The following is an 11,876-nucleotide window of genomic DNA, read 5'->3' as shown; positions in this document are numbered from 1 at the left end:
CCAGCACATGAAGGGGTTAAATGCAACAAAGTCGCAGACAAGTTGGTAAAACTTGCACCGGAGAGTAAAATAATAATCCCAATTCCTCTGGGAAAGGGAGAAGCAAAAGCAACAATAAAGAAGAGAGGGGTGGAAATATGGCAGAGGGGATGGGCTGTGGACCAAAAAGGAAGAGGGTTCTTTAGAAAACAAAAATCAATTTCAACAACAATTCTCAAAGGAAGAAATAGAAGGGAGGAAGTCATTATGGTAAGACTCCGAGTTGGTCATACAGGACTTAATGACACGCTGCATAAAGTGGGTAGAAGAGATAGTAATCGCTGTGACAGGCGTGGTAGTATAGAAAACGTAGAGAATGTGCTTGCTTGTTCTACATATACAGCTGAAAGAGAGGTACTGCAGGAAGCAGTGAGAGCAGCAGAGCCTGAGTGGAGTCTAGCAGGATCATTGGGAACAGAGGGAGAAGGTGATGGAGTGAGGGCGGTCAGGGAGGTTTTTTTTTTAATTTTCTCAATAACAGAAGAAGAAGAAGAAGAAGAAGAAGAAGAAGAAGAAGAAGATTTTTTTTTTTTGATTTTTAACAAAACACTTTATTCACAATAAAATTGAACAAACATCTACTTTATGTTTATCATCTACTCAGCACGGACAATTTTTCAGATTTAGTTTTCCATCATGTACTTCACACAAAATGTTTTTAAAGCCCCACAACAGTAAAAATTCATCCACTTTTCCCATGGCCTTGTGGAATTGAAACTCAAGCCTCAGCCTGGCTTTAATGTTGCACTTCCACAAGGCCACAGGATCTAGCCCTGATCCACCTTGCAGCCTGTCTCTCCGAGTGAGGTAGATAGCCATTTTGGCTTGACCAATTAAGAAGTTTAAAATTTGGCACTTAAATGTATTCTTCCTGTTGTACTCAATGCAACAGACAAAAACAGGGCCAGAGAATACAACATCAAAAAGATTAAAAACTCCAGTTAAAAAGGTAAAAAAAAAAGGATTAAGAAGAAGAAGAATAAGAAGAAGAAGAAGAACAAAAACAACAACAGGAAATGCTAACGTCAGTTTCCATTTGGTAGTGATACAGGAAGACATTTGCATCAGATTCAAAGATATGTGGGTGGTGGGAGGAAAGTACGATTCAAGCGCAGGGAAGAAAACGTTTTAACACGTCTGAGAATAGGGCACACAGGTCTCAATTATAGTCTGCACAGAATAGGCAAGCACCCATATGAAAACTGCACTCACTGCAATCAATTAGAAACAGTGGAACATGTTTTGATATACTGTAAGAAATATGATACCCAGAGAAAGAATCTCATCCAGTCTTTAAAAAAAGGCCAAACATCATGATTTCACATTAGTAGGGCTTCTGGGTAAAACTGCAGACAGAATACAGAATGACATTGTTAAATATATTAAAGAAACTGAGTTAGACAGGCGAATTTAGTTAGGTGTTCAATTTTATTTATTTCTTTTATTTTGATGTGTTTTGGTTTTATTTTGTTCGTTTTGTTCCTGCTTATTCTCTCGTTCACACTCCAGTCCAGTTGATGGCGGTAATGCACCTATAGTTGGTTTGCCAACCGCCAATAAACCCCAGAGAAAAAGGAGAAGAAGAAGAAGAAGAAGAAGAAGAAGAAGAAGAAGAAGAAGAAGAAGAAGTTTCCGTTTGGCATTAACTGGAGGGCTCTTTCTTTCTTTCTGTATCGATAGTAAGTCATATCAGTCTTGAGAATTGCTGAATATTGTTGAAAACTGAGTAGGCGTTTGACGTCTTAGAAAATATGCGTTTTAACTGGTTTTCATGATATTTTTTTTTTTTTTTTTTTAGAGCTCATACACTCGGCCATGTTGGCACGCTCCCCCCCTGAAGTTAACCTTTCTCAGAAATTCTTCCGTCAGACGACACAGAAAATCCCCTCAGAGAAAGACACTAGCTTCTAGTTTTCTATTTTGTACTCGACTCTTGGATGAGGAGATGTCCAGATTCAAGGATCTCGAAGATTTGTTCGAGCGGCGGCTGCTCGCTGCGGAACAAAGAACACCGTCTGGATACGAAGAGGAGCTCCAGCGACAAAGTGAACTACTGGATGTGATTTTAATACCTGAGATAAAGCTGCACAGAGCAGGTTGGTTTCTGAACATGTGTGTGATAATGTTTTTGGGAATCGAGCGAGAAATTAGTGTTTAAAGGCGGGAGCTCTGACCTCAAACTATATATATGCGTTAATGTGATTTCAGTCATGTGATAAAAACCACTACAAATTCCTCTAGAAATGTGGAGTCCAGAGTTGGGGTCCGTTTATCAAAAAAAGTAAAGAGTTACCCGTTACTCGTTACTATTGAAAAAAATAGTGCCTTACACTACTTGATTACTCCATGGAAATAGAAAAGAAGTTACACTAGTCGTTACACTACTTTATCCCCCTGATACATCTTGATATGCTTCAAGAGATTCGGGGTTGTGTTCCATGCAGTATTCAGCCTCTTATTTCCTGGGCATAACTTGCATTTTACGGTCATGCTTTTCTCCTTCTGCTCTACAAAATCCAAATAATGTGCACATGAACTGTCACAGTAAAATTGGTTGCCTTATATGAATTTGTGCCCCACTGACAATACTGCACTCCCTCCTACTGTAAATGCCCATTATAAAAGATAATTTCGTTTTATACAGCTTTTACATTGTTTATAGAATGAAGTAGAACAAAATACTCACCCAGAAAGCTTTCCTGATCCAAGCAGTGCTTCGGGAGATATTTAGATCCAAAATCGTGCTAAGTAGTTGCTCGTATGGCCCCCGTTCAATCTACTGGTGGTAATAAAAAGAACTCTGCTTTAAGGATAAGTTCGGTTTATACAGTTTTTATAATTGTATAAATAATAATTGTATAATTATAATTGTATAATGGGATCCATCGGGGCATAGACAGCGCCGCTCCTAAAACTGCATTAATCGTCCAATAACCCGTGTTTTTCACCAATATTCCCTCATAGTCCGCTCAGGGTTAGTCCTCTGCTGCAGTCAGACAGCGCTGTGTTGCTGTAATGACCTCTGAACTGACGAAGACTTTGTTTACGTTTGTCCCTTACAGAAAGCAATCAGCTCTCCAGAGAGTACTGCGCATGCGCAGTACTCTCTGGAGAGCTGACTGCGCAAATATCTAAATATCTCCCGAAGCACTGCTTGGATCAGGAAAGCCTTCTTGGTGAGTATTTTGTAAACCAAACTTATCCTTTAAATAGTAATATTTTGGTTGCTCTATTTGCAGTCATTGTAAAAGTAACGATCGTGGCGTTTCATTTATAACTCTAGTTAAACTACTAATCTAGGAGGAGTAGTGCCTTTACACTACTCGTTCCTATCAAAAGTAATTTAACTACTTGTAACGTTTGTTACTTGTAGTTTTATACCCAACTCTGGTGGCGTCTAATGATGATCTACTGTGTCGAAAAATAGGTTTATTCGTGTTTTCATCCTAGTTTGGTTCTATTTACGATTATATAGCTGTGTGCGTGTGTGTGTCAAAATATCATAAACAGACACGTTTTTCATGATTAGCTGAAACCGTTTAGGGAAGGTGCATCCGTGGAAAGTCGTCAGTCAGAGGCTTCATTTTCATTCTTAAGCAGAAACTCAAGTCGATCTCTGCCGACACCAATAAACAATACGTGATGCAGGATACCTCAGGTTGAACTTATCATTTCAGTGAGTGACGAAAAAAAACAGCAGCTTGGAGATGGAGTTTTCTGTCTGCGTCTTTTCTCTCACCAGCACACAGGGCGAGCCCCCAAAGACGCCGACCGTTTTGGGGTATTTAGGTCAATTACTTACACGTACATCGGCTGCACTTTTAAGTGACATTACTGTCAGACAACAATAACAGCCACACTTAAAATGGAAGATATTGCCTATAGTCCACAGAGCGGATCGTGGCGGCATCAGATGTACCAATGTGCACGCATCATATCAATGATGCGCCATAGCTCGTCAGATACTTCCTATCCTCCGGTCAGCCACGGAGCAGCCATTGCTCTTGCTTTAATGTATCTACATGCACCTCAACCCCATACATACCTTACGAAAGAAAAATATATTGCAGCATATTGAAAAATATCATGTTATATATTAGGTAATACATTACCATGTATGAGATTTTGTATTTGTATTTTCCAATATATTGCAATATATGGAAAGCGGCAATTATTTGTATATTTTGCAATATATTGCAATATATTTCATGAATATATAGTATATTGTATATGTGCCCCATATATTATTCCATGTATATCATAATATACAATAATATATTACAATACATTTCAAAAAATATATAGGTACATATATTTTTCTTTCGTAAGGGATCTCACTACACCTGGTTTCTTACTGATTCTCACTCACACACACATGCACCAACAGCATACAACCCTGCATGCGACGGCAGAAATACAACAGTTTATATTATTTTTTTAATAGACGCCCCATGAAAGGGCTAAAACGATGCCATCCGTGTGTTCCCCTTTTTTGTTGCTGCCTCATGAGCCGGGCTGTAACAAACAAATTACTTTAGGTCAGTAAGTGTTGGAAACTGGAATCAAGGTTGACAGGTTGTATCAACTGATGAGATGTTTAAAACTGCTGTTCTTCTAATGATTTTACATTAAAACCAGATTCCCCACCATACTGTCAGCTCTGGCCTAGACTTTTCCATTGATGGAGATGCAGCACTGCCGTGCTGTACTTCATTGATGTTGGGCAGAAACCATTTATTCCCATTTTAAACTTATCTTTTCTGGTCATGAATTGATATATCAAATATATCAGAATATTAATGGTTTGGTACTTTACCAATAAGCTTCATTATTAGTTTGGTAATAAATTGTAGTTTTATGTTGAACTCAAAATCTGTTTTGGTTACTCATAATTTATAGTTTCACTTACTGTGAATAATAATTATACATTTGATTTATGGAGCCCCTTTCATCCAGAGATCTCAAAGTGCTACATCTTCATAAAAACAGAGAATACCCTATAGTGAGTCTGTATTTGGTCATAACCTCACCCCCCTAAAAATCCTTTTTCATTACATACATACATATATGGTGGCAACATAGAGTTGGGTGTCGTCCGCATAGCACTGAAAATTAACCTTGTAACTGTGGAGAATGTGACCAAGGGGGAGGAGATTGATTATAAAAAGGATGGGACCGAGAACAGATCCCTGGGGAACACCAGAGGTGAGGGGGGAAGGCAGAGATTTGAATGATTTTAGCTGGATGAACTGGGTGCGGTTGGAGAGGTAAGGAGAAAACCAGTTGAGGGGAGTGCCTGATAAACTAATGGATGCCAGTCTATGGAAGAGGATGGAATGGGAGATGGTGTCAAAAGCTGCCCTTAGGTCAAGGAGGATGAGGATGGATAAGAGCCCAGCATCAGTTGTCATCAGGAGGTTGTTGGTTATTTTTAGAAGGGCTGTTTCTGTGCTGTGATGGGGATGGAAACAAGACTGGAACTGTTCATAAAGGTTGTTATTGGAGAGGTGGGAGTAAAGCTGAGATGCGACATACTTAGTGGAGAAGCCTTTGTTTGCAATGACAGCTTCCAGATGCTTCTTGTATGTTTTAACTAATGGCCCACACTGCTCAGGTGTGATTTTGGCCCATTCCTCTGCACAGATTGTTAAGCTTTAAATCTTTAATATTCTATGGTGCCCTCTGGTGAACCCTTTTCTTTAGTTCTTTACACAAATGTTCAGTTGGATTTAAGTCAGGTGATTGACTAGGCCATTTTAACAGATTGATTTTTATTCTTTGAAACCATTTGAGAGTCAACTTTGCCGTGTGCTTTGGATCGTTGTCCTGGTAGAAGGTCCAGCTACGTCTCATCTTCATCATCCTGGTGGATGGCAGCAGGTTCATATCAAGAATTTCCCCATACATGGCTCCATTCATTGCTCCGTCAATTATATGAAGTTTGCTGATACTATGAGATGAGAAACAACCCCATGCCATGATGCTTCCACCTCCAAACTTCACTGTTGGTGTAGTGTTTTTTTGGGTGATCTGCAGTGCCGTTTCTCCTCCAAACATGGTATGTAGTATGTCAGCCCAAAGTTCAGTTTTGGTCTCGTCTGACCAGACAACAATCTCCCAGTATTCTACAGGCTTGTCAAGATGCTATTTAGAAAACTTTAAACCAGCTTCAACATGCCTTCTTTTGAGGAATGGAGTCTTGCGGGCTGAGCGTCCACAGAGGCCTTGGCGGTGAAGTGCATTGCCTATTGTTTTCTCTGTAACAATTGTACCTGCTGCCTTCAAGTCTTTCTGGAGCACTTTCAGGGTGGTCCTTGGCTTGTTGAGTACTCTTCTGACTATCTTTCTGACCCCCAGAAAGAAATTTCCATTTGAAAAATAACTGCTGTTTAAGTACACAAAAATGTTTTTTTTTTTTTTTTTTATCCGATTACTCGATTCATCGATGGAATTTTCAGTAGAATACAAAGCTGTAGAGAAGGACAGAATAATTCTATGAACAAATCTTTTGAACTTTAAACTAACTACTAAACTGATTCTGCACTGAAAAGAGCTGTTTTTCCCACCACGAGTGGTGTCATTTTTTTCCGTTGTTGACTTGCTGCCCTTTACTGGTTGAGTAGCATGATGCAGTTATCTTCCCTACCCATTTTTCACACTGTCTGATTCAAACTCACTTTAGGTTTTTTGTCTTGCTTGAGTACAAATGGCACTTTTCATTTTTATTTAGAGGCTGTTAGGACACAGAGCGGCAGTACTGAAAATAAAGATCCTGAGTTTTTTTCTATCAGATTTTCCATCAGGAAAATGATCTAATATCTATTATTTGTTCACTGTGTCCTGCAGATGTTCGGATAGTAATGGTGAAGAAAGAGGAGCTTCCCCCTGAGCAGCAGGAGAGGAGCCCCTATCCAGACCAGGAGGATAATGAGTCCCCATTCATTAAAGAGGAACAGGAGGAACTGTGGATCGGTCAGAGCAGAGAGCAGCTTCAAGAACTGGAGGAGGCTGATACCAAGGTCCTGTTTCCTTCAGTCCATATGAAGAGTGAAAATGATGAAGAGGAACCTGAGTCCTCACTGCTTCATCAGAGACTGACTGACCATATGGAAACAGCAGCTGGTGGAGAGGACTGTGGAAGACCAGAACCAGAGAGGAGCTCAGATCCAGAAAGAAATTTACAACCAGAGATTGAGGTTAAGATCGAAGCCTCCCTAGATACTGGATCAGAGACTGAAGACTCCTTGGATGCTGGATCAGGAACTGAAGATAGGGCAGGTGACTGGAAGGAGACCAGAGACTGTCCTAAAAGATTTAAGTCTGCTGCAAACAATAAAACAGAGACTGTAGAGTTACACAATCATCCTGAATCTGTTAAAACCAATCACGTGGTTTCTCTCCCAGAAAAAGGACCTTACATCTGCTCAAAGTGTGGAGAAGGATTTGAGAACGACCTAGATTGGAGTGGACATATGTTAGATCACTTCAAAAGAAAAACTTACAGCTGTTCTGAATGTGGGGAAGTATTTAACCTGAAACGTCATCTGGCCTCGCATATGTTGGGTCACTCAAAAGAAAAAACTTACAGTTGCTCTGAATGTGGGGAAATTTTTAAACGCAACTCAAATATGATTCAACATAAGTTATTTCACTCAAAAGAAAAACCCTTCAGCTGCACTGACTGTGGAAAAAAATTTGGTCGCAAAGCAGACATGACTACACATATGGTTGTCCACCATGAAGAAAAACGTTTTAGCTGCACTGACTGTGGTAAAAAATTTGGTCGCAAAGCAGACATGACCTCACACATGGTTGTCCACACCGAAGAAAAACGTTTTATCTGCACTGAATGTGGCAAAGAATTTGGTCGCAAATCAGACATGACTACACACATGGTGCTCCACCATGAAGAAAAACGTTTCATCTGCGCTAAATGCCCCAAAAAATTTTATTATAAAAAACGCCTGACTACACATATGGTTGTCCACCACGGAGAAAAACCTTTCAGCTGCACTGACTGTGGTAAAATATTTGGTCACAAATCAGACATGGCTTCACATATGGTTGTCCACCATGAAGAAAAACGTTTTAGCTGCACTGACTGTGGTAAAAAATTTGGTCGCAAAGCAGACATGACCTCACACATGGTTGTCCACACAGAAGAAAAACGTTTTATCTGCACTGAATGTGGCAAAGAATTTGGTCGCAAATCAGACATGACTACACATATGGTTGTCCACCATGAAGAAAAACATTTCAGCTGCGCTAAATGCCCCAAAAAATTTTATTACAAAAAATGTCTGACTGCACATATGGTTGTCCACCACGGAGAAAAACCTCTCAGCTGCTCTAAATGTCCGAGAAAATTTATTCTCAAAAAAAACCTGACTGCACATATGGTTGTCCACACCAAAGAAAAACATTTCAGCTGCACTGAATGTGGTAAGATATTTGGTCGCAAATCAGACATGACCTCACACATGGTTGTCCACACCGAAGAAAAACCTTTCAGCTGCACTGAATGTGGCAAAGAATTTGCTCGCAAATCAGACATGACTAAACATATGGTGCTCCACCATGAAGAAAAACGTTTCATCTGCACTAAATGCCCAAAAGAATTTTGTCACAAAAAACGCCTGACTACACATATGGTTTCCTACCATGGCGAAAAACCTTTTAGCTGCTCTAAATGTCTGAAAACATATCGTCACAAACATAACTTGACTGCTCATATGGTTGTCCACAATGCAGAAAAGCCTTTCAGCTGCACTAAATGTCCGAAAAAATTTAGTCACAGAAAATACCTGAATGCACACATGGTTGTCCACCATGCAGAAAAACCTTTCAGCTGCACTAAATGTCCGAAAAAATTTATTCTAAAAAAAAACCTGACTGCACATATGGTTGTCCACAACAAAGAAAAATGTTTCAGCTGCACTAAATGTCCGAAAAAATTTAGTCGCAAAAGAAACCTGACTGCACATATGGTTGTCCACCACGAAGAAAAATGCTTCAGCTGCACTAAATGTCCGAAAAAGTTTAGTCGCAACTCAGCCCTGACTGCACATATGCTTGATCACGCTAAACGTTACGAGTGCTTTGTATGTGGAAAAAGGTTTCGACGTAAATCATATCTGACAACACATCAGCTTTCTCACAGTAGGAAAACCTTACAGCTGCCCTGAATGTGCAAAAAAATCTAAGCTCCAAAAAAGTTTGACACGTTTGTTCATAAATTAAGGACACTTCTTTTCTTCTTCACACCAACACACAGCAGGGAGGTAAACCTCCTCAGCTGCTCTGAATGAAGCAGGTTGACTTTGTGTTGATTTTATGAGACACTATAAACAGTGCATCCTGAAAATACTGCCCATTCTTCACTTTTTCCACATTTTGTTATGTTACAGCCTTATTCCAACATGGAATAAATCTTTTTTTTTCTTAGAAATTCTACACACAACACCCCACAATTGTAACTTTGATTTATTTTTGTATCTATTTGTTTGAAACCTTGTTTGTTTATTGTAAATAAAAAAACTAAGAGATCAAATGTACATATGTATTTCATTAAACATTTTACTCAATATCCACAAGTGTAAGTATTGTTTCGCTCATTTATTTCACTGAGTTGTTGCTCTGCTCTGGGGAGATGACGCCTGATTTACATCCTGCACTAACTAGTTTTTCCATCCAGCTCGAGAGTCAAACCTATGCCCAGAGTTAACACGTAGCTGAATAATATAACATATGATGGGGAAGATAAGCTAACAGGTCTGTGAGAGCCAGAATTCTTGCAGGTTGATAGCTGATCAAATACTTCTTTCATGAAATAAAAATGCAAATCAGTTTTTTAAAAGTACAATTTTTCTGTCTCACAGTTGAAGTGTAACTAGGATAAAAAAAAGATCCCCAGCATTAGATAATAAAAGACAAAGTTTTGTTGGATTACTTAATTTTAATTAAGTTTAATTAATTTTTAGATTATTATTATTATTATTTTTTTTTCTGTTGCTAGGGCTGCCCAAGTAGCTGCCTGTTGCAGCAGCTCTCTCTTCTTTGTCCGTTTCTTGTAATTTTTTTCGTCTCTTTTTTGTAATCTTTGTATTTGGAGTGGATCATCACTTTGTATGGTTCATTGTCGGTCACAAACACCAAACTTTTTGTGGCTTCAGTGATATTTTTACTACTTTTCTCCTGTGTTTGTCTGGAGATCCTACATGTATCCATGCCAATTTCCAAACCAGCGAAATTAGCTGTTAGCAGCCTGTAGCATGTCAATGCTAACTAGTGTAGGGCTTGATGATTTCCCTTGAGCTGAGGAGGAGGAGGTTGAGGATGACGTGCTGGTTCTCGGGTGTGAGCTGGGAGGTGACGACGTGGACCTGTCCTTCCATCCATCGTTGTTGGGAACGTGGGATCTAGCGGACATCGGACGCTGGTGCCACATTGGAGGAGCTTCGCATACTGTGGTCAGACAGGATCCAGGAGACAGAGATTGAACAGACTGCTGGGGAGGCTCAGTCCTGGACCCTGTGGAGGTGGAGACTGGCTGGGCTGGAGAGTGGTGGACGGGATGTCGTCATCTATTTTCTTATGGACCTTTTTGCACTTTCTATACACTTTCTTACTTTTGTTTTCTTAAATGCTGCGGTGACTCCTGAATTTCCCCTCGGGGATAAATAAAGTATTTTCTATTCTATTCTATTCTATTCTATTCTATTCTATTCTATTCTATTCTATTCTGTTCTATTCTGTTCTATTCTATTCTACTTAAACTGTTCAAGTGCATGTCACCATTAGATATGCAAAGTAATGATTAACACAATAAAAGGTTGAAGGAAGTAATTTTTGTTGTGATGGTGTTTTGTAACCATGAGTGAGGAGGGAATGCAGTGGATATGAGACTCTGCTGTACATTGGTGTGATGCATGGGGACATATGCTGTCTGTGCTCCACATGGCACTGACTGCCTGTCAGTCCTCAACAGCAGAGATTGTCTGTGCTCTGCACACAGCACGGACGAGATAGCTTTGCTTCATGACACAGACTGTCTGTGCTCTATATGTCACAGTGAATCTTTTTTTGTTTACTTTGAAATAACACCACTGGGACAGCATTTTGATTGGGGTGCAGTGATGCATTCTGTGGGACACAGGAAGCCCATCTGTAGCTAGTGTACAGACCAGTGGCGGCTGCTGGTCAGTCAAGGAGGGGAAGCTAATTTTTTTCCGACCTACATCATAAATTTGTTAAATTATTTAAACGTAAATTCTACCCTCTGTCCCTTTTCAAGAAAATGATCTGTGACCCTGTCGTACCAACCAGGTGTTTTTCCAGTGTGCCATATTACCTCCTGTATAAAAGTCTGTCTCCCTTTGACCTGTGCCAGACTGATGTGTATCATCTGCCAGTTTTGAGCTAAGATATGTGTCTCCTGAGTTTCTCTTTCACAGTCTTTTAAAAACCAGCAGATACTGTGCGTTTTACCAGTGTTCTCTCAATGGCCAGCAGAGCTAGACTGCTTAAACGGCCTTTGCCCATTGTGTTGTAGGTGTAAGACTTGAGCCGCTTTAAACAGGAGAAGCTTCTCTCTACAGAAGATGCTTCGGTGGAGGGTTATACTTCAAGATCGCTGACTGGCTCATTTCACTGTCAATCAAAAAGGGATTCGGCCTCTGACAGATCATCCAATCATCATGCAGAAGCCCAGCGTCCAGGCCAGCCCACTGCCTCATAGATTCCCAGAGAAGCTGAGCGTCCGTGGACGGAACGACGCCCAGTGTTTATCCAATGACAGTCCAGTTTCCACAGTGGAATAACCCACTCTACGCTTCCCC

General features: G+C 40.1%; 1 protein-coding gene across 2 annotated transcripts; it reads left to right on the top strand.

The window, feature by feature from the left end:
• Positions 1-1,639: 1,639 nt before the first annotated feature.
• On the top strand, positions 1,640-9,527 carry LOC141802427 (uncharacterized). Of its 2 annotated transcripts, none has more exons than XM_074685982.1 (3): positions 1,640-1,718; positions 1,838-2,135; positions 6,886-9,527. In XM_074685982.1, exons 2-3 carry the CDS (start codon positions 1,985-1,987, stop codon positions 9,222-9,224), a joined length of 2,490 nt encoding a protein of 829 aa, XP_074542083.1. In that variant the 5' UTR covers positions 1,640-1,718; positions 1,838-1,984; the 3' UTR covers positions 9,225-9,527. The 2 variants fall into 2 exon arrangements, with proteins under 2 accessions (XP_074542083.1, XP_074542084.1); XM_074685983.1 differs by having other exon boundaries at positions 1,652-1,718; positions 1,909-2,135.
• The last annotated feature ends 2,349 nt before the right edge of the window (positions 9,528-11,876 follow it).

The sequence above is a fragment of the Halichoeres trimaculatus genome, unplaced genomic scaffold (assembly GCF_033239565.1).
Source record: "Halichoeres trimaculatus isolate MK-OKI-2021-1 unplaced genomic scaffold, fHalTri1.1 fHalTri1_scaffold_13, whole genome shotgun sequence".
Classification (NCBI taxonomy): domain Eukaryota; kingdom Metazoa; phylum Chordata; class Actinopteri; order Labriformes; family Labridae; genus Halichoeres; species Halichoeres trimaculatus.
This window is presented reverse-complemented; position numbering and strand designations above follow the sequence as displayed.